At 38.2% G+C, this 21,616-nt stretch overlaps 1 protein-coding gene across 1 annotated transcript in view; it reads left to right on the top strand.

Moving 5' to 3' along the window:
- The window catches only part of TFEC (transcription factor EC), a 505,518-nt gene that overhangs the window by 290,828 nt on the left and 193,074 nt on the right, over window positions 1-21,616 (top strand). Inside the window, exon 2 of the mRNA XM_044088699.1 lies at window positions 13,778-14,026. Coding sequence (XP_043944634.1) covers window positions 13,778-14,026 — 249 coding nt within the window. The remainder of the gene's footprint in view (window positions 1-13,777; window positions 14,027-21,616) is intronic.

The following is a 21,616-nucleotide window of genomic DNA, read 5'->3' as shown; positions in this document are numbered from 1 at the left end:
ATGGATTACTACATAAATGTGTTTGTTATATGCATATTTTATTTTATTTTATGCAGAATGCAAGGCAAATTGATATACTGATGTATGTAACTTTAATTAGTCTATGTCATAGTTCTATATGTGTTTTCATTGGTTGCAACATATTTTAAATATCATTGTTTTAACTGTTTTTTATGAGTCTGAAGAAGTGATCAGTTGATTTAGATCATGAAAGCGCTTACTTTTGTTTAATAAAGGGCAGCTGGAGTGAAACTGCAAGTGAATTGTTTCCTACTTTGACTACTACATCTCAGTCACAACTTTTGGTTTTATAAAGGGCACTACTGTGAAGCTGCAAGTGATTTATTTCCTGGCGTGGGGAATTCCATTTTTATATGTTCAGCTGTGGTCTAACCATTGTTTTTTTTCATTTTTTCGCTTGAGGTGTATACCAGGCGTTTACCCAGCTTTTGTATTCTTTCACGTGTTTCAGTAACTATGCCCCAGTGTTCACTAATAATAGTAGAACAAACACAAGTGCATCCACCACGGAACAGGCACTGAAGACACTGTTCACTAATAATATTAATGATGCTGTGATAGTCAACAGTAAAAGTCAAGATAAAATTGTCTTTAGATTTAATGTCTATGGATTTCTTTAAAACCCTAATGTAAGGCCTATTAAGTGCTGGTTAATTTGTACCTTTTAGTTCAATTATAAGTTCCAGAATGCTTCTTAACATATTGCTTTCATATCCCATCTCCAGAAAAATTATTTTAAAGATCATTTAGGTTCTTAAGGAAGGGTTCCATTTTCGTGGTGATCCTGGCCTACCTGTGGCCCTCTGACTTAACAATGTTATATTTTGTCCTGGTGGGCTACAGACTCTAATAATGTAGCAGGTGGTATACTCTGGTAGGTTTTCTGTAAAGATCTGTTCCTATTTTACCTTTGTCCAAGTCTTTAGTAATCTGTATACCTAAAAAGACTGCCAAGGTGAGGCTGTGGGAAAAGGTGGAATGCAGGAAGCTGGTGGTTTGATTCAGATAGTTGATAAAATCTCCTAATTTAGCACTGTCTCCTAATGTTTTTTGGAGTGATTCCACAAAATAGGGTAAGTTAATAGCATGGCTGGTTTCTCCATTTTGTTCTGTGTCCTGTGGGGTAGTTGGACTCACCCAGTTGTTTCATTTCCCTCCCTCCTGTCCATTTATTGGTTTTCCAGTCTTACAGAGGGGATCTGGCTTGAGCTGGGGATCACTGAAACTCCTCTTGTGCCCTTTGGAGTCTCAAGGTGGTTGCAGTGGCAGTCTTCCTGGTGGTTCTGATATTATTGTCCTCCTCTGGAGTTCTGACGTTGGTCATGGTAATGGTATTGGTACTGGCTCTATTGTTGGTGTTGTAGTTGATGTCTGTACTGACAGTAATGTCCCTCTTGGTGGTGTGGGTCTCGGTGTTCCAGAAACTGATCTTGGCAGCTGTGCTGTCTTTGGTCTCAGTTGTCCTATTGGGTCTGGATCTGGTGTTGTTTCTGGTTCAGGTGTTCCTCATATATCTCTGAGGGTTCTGGTCAATTCAGTGATTCTGGGTCTGGTTCTGATCTAGGTAAACATGTCCTTCATTGGACCTCCGAGGTGTGCATGTAGCCAAGACTATCTGAGATGATGCCGGCAGTGAGGGAATTTTTCCATCAGTGTCATGCATTTGTCTGGTTCTTTGCATCAATTTCCCTCTTGAAAAACCTGCCGGGGTTGCTGGTGGTATTTTTAGTAGCATCTGTTGAATCTCCTGTTACCATGTCTATAGTTGTGGTAGTTAAAAAAATCTTCTGTCTTTATTCTTGTTGTTTGTCTTATTAAATCTCTCAGGGTCAGCCTTATCCTCCTGATCCCTTTTCATCTTCTTCAGCTTAAGTTCTTTAATGGATTGTTCAAAGCTTTTTACCCCTCTCTCAGAGAATCAAACCTCGCATCAAGGTCTTCATGGTTCTCATTTAATACAGCTGTCTCCAGCTCTGAGATTGCAGCTTTAGTTGGCTGCTGTTTAGCCCAGTTACTTTTAAGGTGCACTCTTATGAGGTTGTAGCTAGCATTAGTTAATCTACTAAACCATAAGGCCATCAGGGTTTCATCCATATTATTCTACATAGGCTATTTATTAAGGTGCAGCCCCCTAGGCACTCTTGTTTTATCTAGACATTGTTGAAAGTAAATTTGCCACCAAAATAGCCCTTTCATGTGTTTCAGTTCTTTTTCCAGTTTATTAAAAGAGTCAAAATTTTTCATACCTGCATTATGAACTTCCTCACCATTACTGTCCCCTAGTTTAAGGGTTCCTGTCAGCAGACCGAAGATGCATGTTTCCAAATGCATCTTGGTTGAACTGAAAACACTGAAACGACAAAATATTGAAGCGACATGTAAGCGAATTCTTTCCCTGGGAAAGAATTAGTTTGGCCGCTTCGGTAGTTTGTCATTTTCGGCACTGTAGTGCGGTCTCAGAGTTGGTATATTTATGTGGGGGTGGGTGGGGGGGCAAAGCCTCCCACGTAATGTCATATTTTAAAGTGTTTACTTTCTTTTTTTTTTGGAACAGTGATTTTTTTCCCTTGGGAAAAAAATCGCTGTTCTGACTGTTCGGTTTTGTAAGCTTTCACTTACATGGGGTCGATTAATCACCGTTCGCTTACCTAAGTGTTCAGTGATCTAATATAGACCCTAGATTAATCCTGTCATCATCATTTTCTTCCCAGGTAGGTGTTGTCAGCAAGTCCAATAGTCATCTGTTTTCCATGTTAAAGTCTCAATGTGGAAGAAACACACACACTGCAGTCCAAGAGGACCAATGAACAGATAAAACACTGTGAAGACCTCACAATGTACAACTGCAAAAAGGAAAAAAAAAAATCTGTGGCATGAGAAAATCCAGTATGCAATGTAACTGGGTCAAAAACAAACCAAGTAGAAACTTCGCAGTGTGGAGCGTTGTAAGGTCACTCTATGAAATATGTTATGGACCTAGTTCACTAATAAAAGTCGAACTTTAAAATATGTACTATAAAATAATAAAATAGTAGGCAGCCCACAGTTGAATTAAAAATGGCATATCCTTTACTGAAACACAAAAACAAACTATCCTAGTTGAGTATAATGAAAAGCATTAAAGACATTCATTATTTATATATAATCAGGTTACATGGAACAAGGGAGTGGTTACAGAGGGGGGGTTCTGTTAAGAGCAATAAAAGCATTAAACTCATTGCTTTAGACAAGTCACCCCTGTACCGTAACACCATAGTATAAACTGAGACTGTGCTACCTTAGAACTGAAACTAAAAAGCTAGAGACAAATTACAATATATCATATAAGAACAGCTTATTAAGGCTAACCTACTAATCCAAACTTCGTTACTTTAGAAATCAACTCACTAACAAAATGACTAACTGATTAACTAACAAAATGATCTACCATTTGACATCTATCAGAATAAATATTATTAACTTATAAACTGAAACACTTTTAACAAAGATCGCTTTTGTACCAGATAAATACTTCATCAGGTTTGTGTATTAAAAACATATCATAATATTAATGAACATGCGTATCAATCTACAAGTGAACACCTAAGTAGGCTGAAAACAATAGCTATAACTGCCAAGGAGGAAAAAAGTACAGTTTTGTACCTAACATAAATGTAGATGTCCAATAGATATGCAACTGCAGTCATAACATATGGGTTGTCCTGCCACAGGCAGCCTTCGGTCGGCCGGATTCCAAAGTCTGGGTCTGACGTCGGCTGATGTCGCATTTCTCTCCGATGTCAGAGCGGCTGGAGTACATAAGCATCAGCCGACGCCATTTTCTTCAGTGTTTCTTGCCCCAGATGCCAGGTGCCCTCCAAGGAAGGCTGAAATCAAATTGGAAGACAAAAACAGGATTCCAGACAAATAAATGAGCAATAAACAGATACACCATAACAGATATCCCCAGCTAAGATAAACAGGGATAGGAGTGGACCCTAGGCATAGAGGGGTATGGAGGCAGGGAAAATCCGACTGCAGTTGCATATCTATCGGATATCTACATTTATGGTAGGTACAAAACTGTACTATGTCCTTCAAGAATGCAACTGCAGTCATAACATATGGGTAGAATACCATAGCTTAGCTGGGGAGGAGGAATGCTCTAGGAAAAGATGGTGTGGCAATCAAACCCTGCAGGACTGCCGAAGCAAAGCCTGCTCTGGATCTGGAGTATAGAGGGAGATTGTAGTGTTTGGAGAATGTATGCACGGAGCTCCATGTAGCAGCTTCTAGAATGTCCTTAGTAGGCACCCCTCTTAAGAATGCTGTAGAGGTGGCTGTAGCTCTGGTGGAATGTGGTCTGACATTGGCTGGAACAGTCTTTCCATGAAAGGAATAACAGAATCTGATGCAATGTCCAATCCATTTTGAAATAGTTTGTTTTGAAATTGCTTTTCCTTGGACTGCAGGGGCGTAAGCTGCAAACAGTTGGTCAGACTTTCTACTGGTCTTGGTTCTGTCCAGGTAGTATCTAAGTTGTCTGTGAATGTCCAAGGTATGTAACAGTCTTTCCCCCTTATTCTCAGGATTGGGGAAGAAAGCAGGCAGATGAATAGCTTGATTTAAAGAAACTCTAGATACCACCTTTGGCATAAAAGTAGGGTTGGTCCTTAATGAAACCCTGTCTCTGTGGAAAATTATGAACGGTGGTATTGCCATTAGGGCCTGTAGTTCCGAAACCCTTCTTGCTGAGGTAATTGCCAACAGGAAAGCTGTCTTCCATGTGAGAAATTGCAAGTCAACTGAAGCTGCTGGCTCAAATGGAGGTAGAGTCAGTTTTTCTAGGACAAAATTGAGGTCCCAGGCTGGCACTGGAGCCTTTCTTGGTGGCTTAATGTTCTTGATTCCCCTGAGGAATTTCCTTAGCAAAGGATGTGAAAAGACAGGCGGATCAGTGTTATATCTAGCTGAAATAGCTGATGCATGTATCTTTATGGAAGAATATGAGAGACCATTCTTTAGCATATCTGCCAGATATTCCAGAATGAGTGGGATGTTCAATAATGATGCATCATGTCCTTTGCTGGTGTTCCAAATGCTGAATCTCTTCCATTTTGCTAAGTAAACCTTTCTGGTGGATGGTCTGCGAGCCTCTGTTAGTATCCACTGAACTTCCTTGGAGAGAGATAGGTTGAGGTTATTCATGGGATCGCCCAGGCTGTTAGCTGCAGTGTCTGAAGGTTTGGATGCACTGTTTTGAAGTTGTGTTGAGTCAAAAGAAGAGGCCATTGGGGAAGGGCCCACTTCTTGGTGTGACATATGCTCCGTAGTAGTGGACACCAGTGTTGTCTTGGCCAGTCCGGAGCTATTAGGATCCCCTTGGGTCTCTCTGCTTTGATCTTTAGTAATACTGAGGTCATCAGTGGCAGAGGTGGGAATGCATAGATTTTTAGGAAGTTCCAGTTGAATGAGAGAGCATCTATTTTCCAAGCTTGTGGATGGTATGTCCTTGAGCAGAATTTTTGTAGATGATGATTGAGGTGGGAGGCAAATAGGTCTACTTCTGGCCTGCCCCATGTCGAAGTGAGCTGTGTGAAGATCTTCGGATGTAACCTCCACTCGTGTGGATCTGTGAAATTCCTGCTTAGGCTGTCCGCCAGCACATTGTCTTTGCCTGGAACAAACTGGGATTGTAACTGAATGTTTAGGCTCAGTGATTTTTCCCAAAGATGCATTGTCAGTCTGCAAAGGGGGTAAGAATGGGTGCCCCCTTGCTTGTTTATATACCACATCACAGTGGTGTTGTCTGTCCGTATCAGTAAATGGCCTTGCTGAAGTTGGTGTTGAAAGGCCTCGATGGCATGCATTACTGCCAGCATTTCCTTTTGGTTTATGTGCAGATGTGTTTCCTTTGGAGACCATTGTCCTTGTATACACCTGCCTTCCATGTGCGCCCCCCATCCAAGGTCCGAGGCGTCTGTGGTCATGGTCTGTGTTATCTGTGGTTTTTTGAATGACATACCTGTGTTTGCCTGGCTTACCTAGGCCCACCATAGGAATTCCTTTTGTAGGCATGGAATGAGCGGTATGGTTGTCTCTAAGTTGTTGCTGTGTTGAGACCATAGGCTTTTTAGGTACCATTGAAGCTTTCTCATGTGTAGTCTTGCTAATGGAACCAGGAGAATGCAGGATGCCATGTAACCCAGGGCCTGTAGGAATCTCCTTGCAGTCATCTGGGTAAGTTTTGCCAAACCTTTGAAATAGTGAGTTAACTTCTCTTGCTTGTCTTCTGTTAGGTAAGCCATTTGAGAGGCTGTGTCTAATATGGCTCCTAAGAAGATTATTTGCTGGGATGGCTGAAGTCTTGACTTTTGGAAGTTGACTGTGTATCCCAGAGCTTGAAGTAATCGTATGACATAGTCCAAGTTTTTTGTCAACATCAATTTGTCGTCCGCTTGTATGAGGCAGTCGTTCAGGTACGGGTAAATTTGGATCCCCTGGAGCCTGCAATGAGCAATTACTGAAGCCAGGCATTTTGTGAATACTCTGGGTGCAGTAGATAAGCCAAATGGCAATGCTGAGAATTGATAATGCTCTGGCCCTGCAAGAAATCTGAGTTATCTTCTGCAGCTGTGTCTGATAGGGACATGCAGGTATGCCTCCTTGAGGTCCAGAGTAATCAGCCAAGAACCCTTGCCCAGCATGGGAAGGAGTTGCTGTAGAGTCAGCATTTTGAACTTTGGTACTATGAGAAAGGTGTTTAATGCGGACAAATCCAGTATTGGTCTCCATTGAGATTCTTTTCTTGGAACAAGGAACAGTCTTGAGTAAAACCCCTTGCCTTGTTCTTGTTGTGGAACTCTTTCTATTGCTTTCATCTGAGTCAGCAGAGAGATTTGCTTGATAGCCTCTGCCCTCTGGTTTTGTGGTAGGTTTGGCATGCCTTGTTTTCTTTGTAAGGTATGAAAATGGAACCTGTAACCTCGGTCTATAATGTCCAAAATCCATTTGTCCTTTGTCAGTCTGTGCCAATTGTCTGCAAACAGAGATAATTTCCCGCCCAAGGGTGCTTCTATTTGTTCCCTGGTAGGCGGAAGTAGAGGAAAGTCATTGAGATTGTGGCTGTGGGGCAGGTGAAACCCCTGTGTCACTTCTTTGGTTTGCTGACTGCCATTGTCGTCCCCTGTAAGGACCTCTGTATTGTCCTCTTCCTCGGCCACGTCTGTTTTTACCCCTTTGAAATTTTTCAGGATTAGGAAAGGACCAGTTTTTTGAAGGCCAATTCCTACTGAATCTGGGGGTTTGAACCTGGAGGAAATCTTTCACCGTCTGAACTGATTTTGCTTTTTCCTCGATGGACTTTAACACATCCTTAGCATTAGCACCAAAAAGCTTGTTCTTTTCCAAAGGTGCATCCAGAAGTTTTGCCTTTACATGATCTGGTAGAGGTTGATCTTTTAACCATGCATGTCTACGAATGACTGCCCCTGTCATAGCTGCCCTACATGAAGCTTCCAGTGCATCATATCCACACTGCAGGAAGTGATTGCTTACTTGCTGAGAGTTATGTACAGCTTCCTGCAAAGACTTCCTGTCTAAAGGATCAGGAGAGGCCAATGTTTTCTGTAAATCTTCTAACAGGAAATCCTGATATTGTAACATATGAAAAAGGCAATTCAAAGCTCTCATAGATAAAGTAGTGGAGGTGTAAACCTTTTTACCCCATCTCTCTAATGACCTAGCTTCCCTGTTGGAGGGCAAAGGATTTTTAGAGGTGGAAGCTGAAACACCTTTAGGTCCCTGAAAAATAGTTTCCAAATCAACAGTATGGGCCCTGAATAAATGGGAATGTGTTTCTGGGACCCTGTAATACCTGTCTGGCTTGGCTGGAGCAGGAGGAAGAGAGTCAGGGGTAACACTAGAGTCAGAATATAAATCATCCAAAACATCAAGCACAGGAGGAATAGCTAAGGGCCTGTGCTGGGGTTTTTTAAGGAAAGTTCGAAGGCGCTTTCTGGAATCAGAATATTCCTGGCCTTGCCACTTGAAATGTTCCCTCATGCTATGCAGAACTTCCCCAAAAGAAATATCCTCAGGAGGGGAGGCCAAGGGGATGGAATCCTCTGCATCCGAGTCCTCATAGGTCTGGAAGAGCTCTTCCTGGACATCAGAGTGGACAGAGTCCTCAGAATCTTCATCTGAAGGAATAGGGTCAGAGGGTTCAACCCGGGGCCTTTTATCAGAAGGAGGCTGGGATCCTCTCTCAGGATGGGCCTGTGAACCTCTAATCATAGAAATTAAGTCAGCAGCCATAGTCATAATTTGTGTCTCTGGAGTAGGCTGAGGCAAGGCTTTAGCAGAAAGATGCTTGGTCTTGCTGGCTGCCTTAGCCCTAGTGTAGGCCTTAATAGACATGGCCATAGGAGGCCTGTCAGCTCCACGTGCAGGAGTGACCTTATCTACAGCAATGGTCTCGGGCATTTCCTCGGTTTCAGTATCCGGAGGAAAATCAATAACTGGCGTCGGAGTGATATCCGGAATCGGAGTCGTCAGTAATGCGGTGTCTTCGGTTCGGAGCGGTGGAATAACCGTCTCAGGAGGAACTGAAGCACTCACGGTAGGTTTTGGCGTGGAGTCGGTGATAGATGCGGGCCGAGGATGTCGGTCCCGGTCTTTTCGTTTCTTGGGAGTTTGTGATGTCGGAAGCTCCGACGGCATTGTATAGGCAAATTTTTCGCTGAAAAAATCTTCAGCGAACTCCGCCCGGCGCCTGAGAGTGCGCTTGTTGCAGCGAGCACAGGCTACACAGGCCGAGACGTCGTGGTCTGGGCCAAGGCAAGGTAGACAGTAAGAGTGGAAATCCTTATGAGGTATTTGTTTATGACAAGAAAGACAATTGTTAACTTTTTCAGTAATTTCTGACATCGGCTGAGGCAAGAAAAGGTCCCCAACGGGGTACTTAGCTTTTTTGATGACTTCGGAATGGAAGAATACAGGAGCTGACCGACCGGCACTTGCGAACTGCTTGTGCTTCGGGCACCGCGCGGCAAGAAAGACTGAAGAAAATGGCGTCGGCTGATGCTTATGTACTCCAGCTGCTCTGACGTCGGAGAGAAATGCGACATCAGCCGACATCAGACCCAGACTTTGGAATCCGGCCGACTGAGGGCTGCCTGAGGCAGGACAGCCCATATGTTATGACTGCAGTTGCATTCTTGAAGGACATCAGTGAAAAATGTTAAAAATAAAGCATTAAGACCCTGGGGATCTGTTAAAGTGTGGCATCTAACTAAGAACTCACTTAGTGTAAATGAGTAAAAGACTCAGAAAACAGCACCCATGTCAATTATTTTCATTGTAAAATATTTACAATGTTTGATATTTGTTTATAACAAAATTAGCATGTAATGTCAGCATTAATCAGTCCCATATCAGACTTTTAATAGTCTTTTAAACAGTGGGGCAGTTTTCTGAGTTCTAGTATGCTTTTTATGGAGCAATAATAATTAAGCTCAGTTTTCTAAAAGAATTCAGTTTCAGCTGCCACAGTAATTCACATTTTTCTAAACGATTAGGGATGTCTCCTTCCAGTTCTGAAAGGTCCACATGATCAATAATTTGAAATTTAAAGCAAGTATGTCTTCTGTGAAGCTGCAGGTGCTGAGCCAGTGCATTATTCGTGCTCTTGGCTCTAATTTCAGAAGGATGGCCAGAAATCCTTCTTTTAAGTCTGTTGAGTGTTTTCTCCACATAAAATCCTTCATGGTTATGGCAGCTTACTCTGTAAACCACATGCATTGAGTTACAGTCACCCCGTGTTGGTTTTAATCAATTTCTTTAAATAAGGAAAGAAAAACATTTCTCCCTCCTGTATGTGCTGACAAAAAACACAGTTGGCTCCATACTTGTTGGTGCATGTATCCAATGGTCTGGGCCTACCTTCAACCCAAGTCCTGATGTTTCTGGCTTTCCGATACACAAAGGAAGGAGCTTCTTTGAGGATGACTATTAGATATGAGTTTTCAGTAATTATGGCCCAATTCTCTCTAATGATATTAATGATGCTGTGATAGTCAACAGCAAAAGTCAAGATAAAATTGCCTGTGGATTTGTTGTCCATAGATTTCTTTAAAACACTCCTTTAAGGAGTGTTAAGTGTTGGTGAATTTGTACTTTTTAGTTCAGTTATAGGTTCCAAAATGTTTCTTAACATATTGCTTTCATTTCCCCTCACCAAAAAAAAAATCATTTTCAAGATCATTTAGTTTCTTAAGCAAGGGTTCCATTTTCATGGTGATCCTTGCCAACCTGTAGTCCCAGAACTTAACAATGTTGTATTTTGTCCTGGTGGGATAGAGACTCTTGCTATGTAGCAGGAGATTTACTATGGTAGTTTTTCTGTAACAATCTGTGGCCATTTTACCTTGGTCCAAGTCTTTAGTAATCTGCATATCTAAGAAGACTGCCAAGGTGAAGCTGGGGGAAGAGGTGAAATGCAGGAAGCCGGTGGTTTGATTGTGATAGTTATCTATGTCTAATATACATTGTACAACATTACATAAATTAAAAAAAAATAAGGAATAAGAGGACTTGAAATATAAATGTACCCAGAGTGGAGTATTCAAATTATATTACTAGTTGTCTGTTAAAGGACTTACAGTAAAATAACATTAAAATACATGCAATACTCTCAATTGCATATTAAGATATACACCATAAAGCAAATTATACACACTAGAGAATGTACATCCATCCAACCTTGGTGTGCAAATCAGTAGGCTGATTTCTTTGGTAAACTGTGAACAGTTAATGAACTGATTAATTTTCAGCTTACTTTGTACTAAAACAGGGACTATTTTCTTGAAATACCAAAGGCATTTCATACACTGATGTGTTAGTAAGTAGTTTACTGCCAAAGTAGCAGGATAATTACAAGAAACACACCACAGGTTTTGGAGAGAGAGACAACTATGTGCAGCCAGTTCAGATATTACTTGAAAAAAACAACTTTTCAATAAGCTGTCCAGCAGCTACACTTTGCACTGAAACAGCTCTATGAAATTCTGTTCTTGGGATTTGTTTACAGGTGAACTATCGTATATTTATATTTCACTCCTTGCAAAAGCTAATCTGCATTACTTGACAAATAAGTTTGTAAAGGCATTTGCTTAACATGTAGTACAGATAATGCCTTGTATCTGAAACAGGACATCATAAGAAAGTTCTATGCCTAGAAATTAATGAAACAAATTATTGTCAATATTATTTTAATCACTGACATGTACTAAACCAGTATTAGGTACTCTGTTTTCAAAATCACCATTAGTGCTATATATATATTGCCTTCTGTCTTGCATTATTTTGAATAAAACAAATTTTGCTCCTTACAAAATCAATCTGGATTTCCTTCTAGTGTGTAAATAAACTGTTTGTGCATCCTACAGGGGTAAAAGCTAGATTTGCTCATTCTGTTATTCTCTGATCAAGTTGAAAGACCTACAGCTCATTTGTTCCCTGCAGTGAGTGGCGGGGTGGGTGGTAATGAAACCATTAATGCCCCAGGAGGTGAGAGTTAGGGGTTCAGAAACAAGCAGTTTCTGGTTGGGGGAGTACTCTCTCCCAGTCATTAATCATGCCTATGAAATCTGTGGTTTCTACAATCTGTACTATCCTACAAAGGTAAATGCTTGCTTTTCAAACATGTGACAAGGTACCCGGCATACCTCTCAACTGTCCAGATTTTCACAGAATGTCCTGATTTTTGCCTCAAATTTTTGGTCTGTTTCTCTGGCAAATCATTGAGGACTGAAGTCAGAAAATAATAGCACACATTTGAGTTTCAGACTTCATGTATTTCATAAAAATGCATGGTAATGCAAAACCTGTTATTCTATCAGCTTTCTAAGTTTCTAAGAGCAATATTTAAAAGTGTCCTTATTTTTGGGCCTTTGTAACCCCATTATTTGTGCCTTTATTCATATTTCTTGCTCTAAGAGAGGTTGAGAGCTATGGTCCCCAGCTGGTCATGCAGCAAGTAACATTGTGTTCTGTACCTCTATGCTTTTACTGGAGTCGGCGATACAGTGGGTTGGCCTGCCTTCTATCTCTCAGGAGCTTCTCTTTCCCATTCTCCTCTGCCCAACTCCATCAGTACTAAAGCCTCTACTCAAACCGGGTCACCTGACTTGTTGTCAGGACCTTATCCACTTACACTACTGAACCAAGCTCAAACAAAACATTATTTTGAATGGCACATACTCCAAACTGGCCAGCTTATTGTGTAGGATTTCATAATGCTCACATTTACATGAATGGAAACAAACAATAATTCTATAAATGGCAACTCAAGTCACAGACCTTTAGCAGCAGCAAAACTAAAATTGATGTCTCGTGCATTGATCCGAAGTTATAAGGACTTGTTTATAACCGATCATTAGCAACAGTTTGTTTTTGTGCAGTTAGAAGACAGACAATGAACTACAGAGAAGAGTTAATAATGACCGTAGCACAGTTTAAGTTAAGCAAGAACAAACAGTATTTATATATAAGACCCTGGAGCAAAATGTGGTAAAAAACTGTCTTCCTGGGAGCTGCAGAATAACAAAGCAGAATGAAAGCAAAGCTGTTGCTACCATGACATACAAGTAATACAGAATTCCTGTTGTGATTAAACTGCAAAAATGTGATGTCTGTCTGAACTATAGTTGTTTGAAGTGACTGTCGATCCGAGGAATGAAAGCATAGCCTAGTCTTAACCAATTAGGACTTCGGCATGTCTAATTGGTTTATAAAGTTCATGCTGGCTTTTAAAACTGACAGTGTTTCAGACAGCTCAGGACAATTGCACGGGACCTTTCTAAATCTATTCTTGAACTAAACTGAACTGGTATTAATATTGCAGAATGCCACATTTAACTGATTGCACATATATACAGGTGAGAGACTGCAACATATGCAAAGATTTTGTTGATTATTAGGAATTCTGAAGAGGAGGTGTTTTTAAGAAGCCACTTTTACTGATTTTTTTTTAATCCTGTGATTTCTGTTCGATTAGCTCTTCACTGGTGTTCTTTACCTCTGTTTCGCCATGGTAGATCTGCCATGTAATGGTTTTACACATGCAGGCCTTTCTCCTGTTTGCAGCACATCAAGCAGTGTACCCAAGGCATCCAGGCTTTTCTGCCACAAGCAGGAATACATGGTTCATATAGACTGCGTAATGGACAGATATACCGACTTTTTAAAATTTTGGAATACAATCTCAGTTCTAATATCCAGAGCATAAAAGAAATCATTAAAATCGTTTAATATAAGGGTACACTTCTCATTGTCTAATTTCCATTCAGTGTTTGTGAATGTATTTTCTTTCATTTTTCTTATGTATTTCAATTTTATATTACACAAATTATGTGTGCAATTGTCGATTTGTGACTAGTGCCGTTATTCTGTTTCATATAATGAAAATACGTCAACATGGCAAACAGAAATTTTAAAGCTGATGAGAAGACTTATGAATCTTTTAGCATGGCTATGTGTATTATTAGTCAAAAACAGATGTGTACACATTTCAGAAATTCAGATTCAGGTTGCTAACTGATGAGGATTTTGCCCAATTAATTCACTAAACACAGCTGCTTCGTAGAGAGTAATTTATCATTACAAAATCTCATGCTAATATGACTATCCTACAATGTAAGAGCTAAGACTATTTTAAGTATGAATTGCTATCTTACTCAAAGATTCAAAATGTATTCTGTCTTTATAATATGTGTAGGTTCAAGCTCACCTGGAGAACCCTACAAAGTACCACATACAGCAATCACAAAGACAGCCAGTGAAGCCGTATTTCTCACTTGGTACCAAGCTATTAAACCAAAGTGCCTCATTTACCCCTTCACATCACTCCCAGCATGTGGGAAGCACAACAGCCTTAAGGAACGGACACATGCCTCCTACCGGAGAACATGAAACCCCAGAAAGTCCTATGACACTACTGTCTCTGGAAGGCGCTCATGCAAATGAGGTGAGTCTGTAATGAAGAATATTTCTACATCAGCTTTTGGTAAGCAGATATGTTTAAGGAAATTGCAGTACAGTTATTAAATTACTAAAATAGTGTAATTAACATTTTATTTTCAAAACTTTTCATCATGTAAAAGTAATTCTAACAATCTAGCACTCAAAACAGGGCTGCATCTGATATATAATTAATACAGACGCTTACAGTAAATGCATGTATATATACATACATATGTATATAAATAGATAGATAGATAGATAGATAGATAGATAGATAAATACAGGTTTTATATATATATATATATATATATATATATATATATATATATATATATATATATATATATATATATATCTAAGGATACTATAATAAGAAATACCAAAAACTCTCTGTACTGTTTTCCAAATTAAATATCTACTCAGTAAATTTCAGAAAAGTAATAAGGTATTATGCTGAATTATTGTATTGTTTTTGTTTAGTAACAATGATTGTACATAAGGCAACAAAAGTTTTAAAAGATTCATTTGTTATATGCTATAACTATGTTCCTGTTCCCACACATATATATATATATATATATATATATATATATATATATATATATATATATATATATACACACACACACACACACACACACACACCAAGGGAAATTCTTTCTAGTCTGTTTCAAATAATGGATGTGGTGCATGCATGGCAACATTCTACAGATACAGTTTTTTGTAACACGTTATGACAATACTTCACATGAATTAAAGTACTTGGTTTCATCTCATGCCGCAAAAGCTGCTCAGGCCATCTCATGGTAAAGAGCCTACTATCAAGGGTTGTTTTACCTGCATTGCTCCTGATTGCTTTGAAAAACTTAACCCATGACTCACCTTGCCATGGCTTATTGCTTCAGTACGTAACATAGAGCTGGCATCATCTGAATCATTGTAATAAACTTTTATTTACCATTTCACTAACCTCAGTACTGCAGCAGCTACCAGCTATGCCATCTCTGAGGATTTATCTTCGAGGCCAAGGTCCCACCTGTGTCATCAGGCTCTTTCAGCTCTTTGACTGCTGGCAGGTCTGATAGATCCAGTAGTCCTTGAAATGTGGGAAAGGTGGAGCCTGCAATTTCTCAATGAGTGCACAAATGCAGATATAATACCTTAATCTTTCAGCAGATAAGAAAAAATGTGTCCATGGATGAAGTTAGGGCATTGAACTGGCTTGTGGCAGCTTTAGATTTCGTAGGATATTTAAAGGTCCAAGTTACTCTCAAAAGACTTACAGACACACAGACACATGCATAGTGATGTCAGAAAATGCATAGTGATGTCAAAAAATGCCATTATGTTGTCACTTGCTTCTAATACAACAAACATACACACCAGTATTTGAAGTAATGTTAATGACTAAGCATGTATCACACCATGACAACTCTGGACATTTAGCTTTATGGCATCGCATTACAGATTTTCACATGAATAAAAGACAAAACCCCAAGATATAAACAAATAGCCTAAATGCAGAGGTAATGTGGAATAAGTAAGTATCCTTTGGTGCACTATTTTTTTTTTATCTGGAGATACCCACTAAGAATAAAAAAACAACCTGTTTATAAGAGCAGCATTAGGAACAACCAAACAAACATTATTTAAAGTAAAACAGAATACATATCACTCACAAGGTCTATGGTCTGTCAGTACTTAAGGAATAAGAAATTGAAGAAGATAAAGGTGAAAAAAGTCATGAAAGCACCAGCAAGGCAAGTTGACATGTTCAGCTAAAAAGCAAATGGCCAGGTCCCAGATCAGTGCAGCATGTATGGAACTGAGATGGCCTAACTGCACAGACCAAATATAATGCAGTGTAGAAACATACAGCATTTTCATATCTCATTCATGCAATGTTGATCTTCTGTGAAGCATTGTTTCAGAAATACAACCTCCATTTATTCCATTTTATAAAATGGGTAAATATGCACTTAGCAGAGCTGAGAAGGCCTTCCTCCCATCCATAATAAGGATGTCAGTCTTAATGGTGTTGATTCATAACCACTCTCAGACAGTGGTTATAATACAGTCAGCTTCATTTATATGAGTATCCTACTTATGTAGTCTACAAGAAAAAAAAAGAACAATGGAAATCATCTATGCCTTGTGACGTGTTGTGGTAACAGCTGGGTTACACTATTTTGTTTAGTTTGCAAGGTGTATCTGAACCCACTGTATAAGGTAATGCTGAAGTATCAGCAATTGAGAAATGAGGACCAAGGCAATATTTATTAGTAAAGTTATAGTAATTGTCTATACTTACAAGAAGAGATAAGATTAATCAAAGAAGTTCACATGATGACGAATGCAAAACGAATTGTAATTTAATGTACGGTGGGGTGTAACAATGTCTGGATGCATGAGTTAAGAGGAGGGTCAGTGACAAGATGCTGGGGAAGCTGGAAGGCAGGGCATAATAAAGAGAGACCCATCTTGTAATGAAATTATTTCCAGTGTAAATATTTTGTTAAATGAAGATGCCACTCATAGCACTCATAGAGTACTCTGTGGATGAGATTCTGTCTCACTGATTTTTAACTCACTGACTCTAATTCAGTGAGTTTTCTTGCAACACAAAATCACTGCCAATATGACTTTTATGTGTCCACCTGCACTGCCGATGTGACTTTTATGTGTCCACCTGCACTGATTCACAGACTGAAGTGTTCCAGTAGGACTTTTATGTGCCCACCTGCACCGATTCAGTCTGTAGTGTTTTCTTTTTTTTCAGCATTTATGCAGTGATGCAGTTTATACATTTACATAAAGCACAGTGTGGAGTTTCAGTCATAGAAGGAGTTTTACCCAGGAAAGAATATTTACATTGATGTTTTCACTGGGTTGAATTCCCACCAAGTTTCATCCAGGGAGTTGTGAACAAATGGAGAGAAGAGCCAATAAAGTAATATGAGTGACTCATTATCTGAATAACTGCACAGTAAGACTGACATGTAAGGGTGACGACAACAAAAACTTAATTACAAAGTTTGATACACTTTCTCTGCAGGTTAATAGATGAAAGGATATGAGAGACTGCTGCATCCTCGTGTGATTTACATGGACATGGCATGTCAGCTGCTTGATGCTCAAAAGTACAATCACTAAATATGCAACTCATGTAACTTCTGTAGAAAAGATTGATGAATTCTCCTTTCTCTGAGGTACAGTGATCCTGGAGTTAGTATACCTTAGTGACACGATTTAGAGACACAGCCTTCCATGTTAGAAGTCGTAGTGGGTAGAATTTAAAATGTTTTTCAAATGCATTAGCCAGTTTGAAGTTTTGAGGACTGATTTATATTTTTATATTTAGTGACAGGATGTGGGGCCCTTGATCCCATATTGATCTTGTTTTGTTTTTTCACGAACATGGCATAACAATATATTCCACTATACTAATGTAGTTAACAGACTAACTTTGCAACTCTTACCCTAACTCAGGAGATGTAAGAAGTAATATAGAAGTAACACTCTAGAGGAGTGGGAATTATAGTGAGATTTACTGTAGAATGGTTAACTTTGATCCTGTGGTTGAAGCTAAAGGGATAAATCACTCATGCCGAATGGAGTAAAGTATAACAATCAATGTAAACATTGATTTTGTTTAACCTTCACTATTATGGACATATGGACTTAGCCTCTTTGTAGTTTTTATGTTATCAGGGGCAACCCAGGAGCATTGTCAAGTTAGGTGACTTGCTCAGTCATATAGCCGGCAAATGAATGTGGAATGAATCAAACCCTATGCACCAGACACAGGAAGCAAACCCTGTGCACCAGATACAGGAAGTAGTTCAGTAATAATTCAGAGACTTTAGCACAAACTTAAGGACAATGCAAGGTAAAACTGGGCTGAATGTAAGACTTTTATAGAAAACATGTAAAACTAGTCATTTTTGAAGTAAGCACACTTTTAGAAAATCAAAAATTAAGAAAAATTGACTGTATTTTATTTTCAAATATTTTATTAAAAGTACATAATAAAGACAAGTACTGAGATTTTCTAATAATAAATTTATTTGGGTAAAAGTATGAAGGAATCTGAGATGTACTCAAATGGGTAAGGGCATTAAAAGGTTAATGACAATACAGTAGGGGAAGAAATGTTTCAGGTACTTAAAACTGAACTGTGGAAATGTAATGGGAAGACATAATACACAGACTAGTTTATAGCTAACATTTACAGAGGAATAAAACAATTGTTTTGTTATAGAAAGACATATAGATACATAGAAAATTCAATTCATGGACATCTGGTCAGTAAATTGAATGCTTAGATAACAGGATGAGATGAAACTATTAATACATGGGAAATTTATGGACATAATTTAGGGAACTAAAATATTATTTGTGGAGGAAAACATTAATTCGAGTAAGAAAAAAGCTCCTTATTGAAATGTCGACACTCAAAATGCTGGGTGCCGATATGTCAAATAAAGAGACTGAAAACACAGGAGAAAAGTGAATCTTGAAAACTTAAAACTTCTTTTTGCAGGAGGAGACTCAAGCCCCCCTGTACCCCCCAAACTTATATATACGTGTGTGTCTATATATATACATATATATATGTATATATATATATATATATATATATATATATATATATATATATATTCATATATATATATATATATATATATATATATATATATATATTCATATATATATATATATATATATATATATATATATATATATATATATATTCATATATGTATATATTCATATATATATATATATATATTCATATATATATATATATATATTCATATCTATATATATATATATATATATACTAACTGCAAGATCAGTAGATTAGAGAAAAGGGAATATTCCAAGTAATGGCATCCTGAACGTAATATGTATAAGTCCAATCTTACCTCCATTCAGTCTTCATATTATTTCAGGACTCATTCTAGTTGGTCTTGATATTTTAAATGATTACCATAAAAAAGGAAATAAGTCCTTTGTTGGCTAATAGGAAAATGAAGCTTAGATATTTGCTGCGTGAGGAAAGGGCTGTATGGTTAACATGCAACAAAAAATTATAAAAGCAATAGTAGAACAGTATATTGATTATTTATATAAAGCAAGAAAGTTTAGCTAAGGGTACATCAGTGGAGAAATCTGAAATGACATTACAGAGTGTTAAAATGTTACTTCATATACAGATGGTATTGGAAATCATTTTAATAAGGTCATTTCATAAAAACAGAAAAAAGTAGTAAAACAGTAATAAAGCTTATAAAAAGAAAACATGAAGGATAAGAATTTAAGTTCTTGGAGACCTGTTGCCTTAGTAACAATGATTATAAGCTATTAATAAGTAATGGCATCCTGAACTTAATATTTATAAGTCCAATCTTACCTCCATTCAGTCTCCATATTTCAGGGCTCATTCTAGTGGGTCTTGATATTTTAAATGATTACCATAAAAAAAGGAAATAAGTCCGTTGTTGGCTAATAGGAAAATGAAGCTTAGATGTTTGCTATTTGAGGAAAGGGCTGTATGGTTAACATGCAACAAAAAATTATAAAAGCAATAGTAGAACAGTATATTGATTATTTATATAAAGCAACTAAGTTTAGCTAAGGGTACCTCAGTGGATGGCAAATGTAAAAAAAGCAGTTTTGTAGGATTTGTGCCAATAATATTGGCTTCAAAGGTCTGCTGCTATGGCTACTACACCAATGAACAGCTTGCTATTGGCTTTGAATGTCTGCTACTATAGCCACTACACCAATGAGCAGCTTGCTATTGGCTTCCAAAGTCTGCAACTATAACCACTACACCAATGAGCAGCTTGCTATTGGCTTCCAAAGTCTGCCACTATAGCCACTACACCAATGAGCAGCTTGCTATTGGCTTCCAAAGTCTGCAACTATAACCACTACAATCCAGTCCAGACCAAATGCTATGCACGTGGGGGATGCAGGGCCCAACCAAACCATGAAGAAACAAAAATGGCCAGCACGGTTTAGCAATCGAATATGCAGCCCCAAACAAGATAGTGAATGATCAGACTTTTATTATAAATAAAAAAACAGACTGGTTTCGGCAAAATGATGCCTTCTTCAGTGTTGAGCAAACAATCAAAATAGACACAAAAAAAATGCAAATTTATACAGAGTGCTAACCAATAAGCACATGAATCTGCTGTTGAAACTCACGCTACTGATGCAATAGTGTATTAACCAACAAGGGGTAATATTCAAATGGTTGGTGCTCAAAACTGATGGATATTCATATTTAAGGTAATGAGGTGATTTTTTACACTTTTGGGACATTTTATTACTATCCATATACGCGTTTGTGACAAGAGCCAAGCAGGCGTTTACCACACGAGTGGGTCGCGACATCTTCCTGTTGGTACTGTTGGTTTGGATCATATGTCAGTCTATATGGATTCAACCTGATGGATTGAGTGACTTTACAGCGTGGAACAGTATTTTTCTTTTTGGGACTAAGTTTTATAGTAATATTCTCAGTATTTTGTATATACACCTTTGTGTTTAACATATATGGTTTTCCTATACAGTGTATGACAGTTGGGCATTATTTTGCTCACTGGGTATATTGTCAAGGGGATAAGTGTCTATTTTTATGTAGGAGCCCTATTTTTTTATATTTGGCTCAACAAGTTCACAACATCTACTTGTACCTAAACATTATTTACATATTGGGCATATGCTGTTTATTATGACAGTGAATAGGTGGACATCTATAGGTTTATACACAGGTGTGTCTACTTTTTTTGGACTTTGTTTGAATTGCCCAGTGTCATCATTGGACTCTAACTCTAAACTTCATTTTGACTAGCGCAACCTTATCCAGAAGGCAGACACAATTCAAATGTTCAAGAATTTGGGACACTATCAATGAATATATGATATTTCAGCACTTTTGTTTTATATTTACAATTTATTCTTGTAGATACAGTTTGATTGAGATTATTAACAAATTGTTAGTTGATATTATATATGAGCCTATTGTAGGAATATTCTGGATCAGATGTTTTACAAGTGATTTGCTTTTTCATTATATTGTATTAGAGGGCAAGTTAGATAGGTACATATTTGGATCTCAAGATTCATTATTCAGGCAAGTGCTATACCTGGATAATATTGTTTTTGGAAAATATTGTTTTTGCAAAATCTGTATTTCGTGGAACAGAAGGTGATAGAACTATTGGATGCATTGTGTATAGAGGGGAACCATATGACCTGGCCTTGGATTCAGGCAAGTACACATAGTGATTTGTTTTGGCCCCATAAGTATTCATGCATGCAGGAGTACCTTTTATATTGCAAATTCTACATTGCAATATTGCTAAGCTGTTGGGATATTAGCTCTTCCCTACTTAATGATTAACCTATTGGTATTTTTATTTAATTACATGGCTTTTATGATACATTTAATAATGCTGAACGGCCACTTGCAAGAGTGATTACATCTTGGCTGTGTATATGGATCTTATCAAACATAACATATCAAACCTTGTTGGTGGTTGGACCACCTTTTCCTCTAGGCACATCTGATTTCACT

The sequence above is a fragment of the Protopterus annectens genome, chromosome 11.part0 (assembly GCF_019279795.1).
Source record: "Protopterus annectens isolate FY-2018-M chromosome 11.part0, PAN1.0, whole genome shotgun sequence".
In the NCBI taxonomy this organism is placed as follows: domain Eukaryota; kingdom Metazoa; phylum Chordata; order Ceratodontiformes; family Protopteridae; genus Protopterus; species Protopterus annectens.
This window is presented reverse-complemented; position numbering and strand designations above follow the sequence as displayed.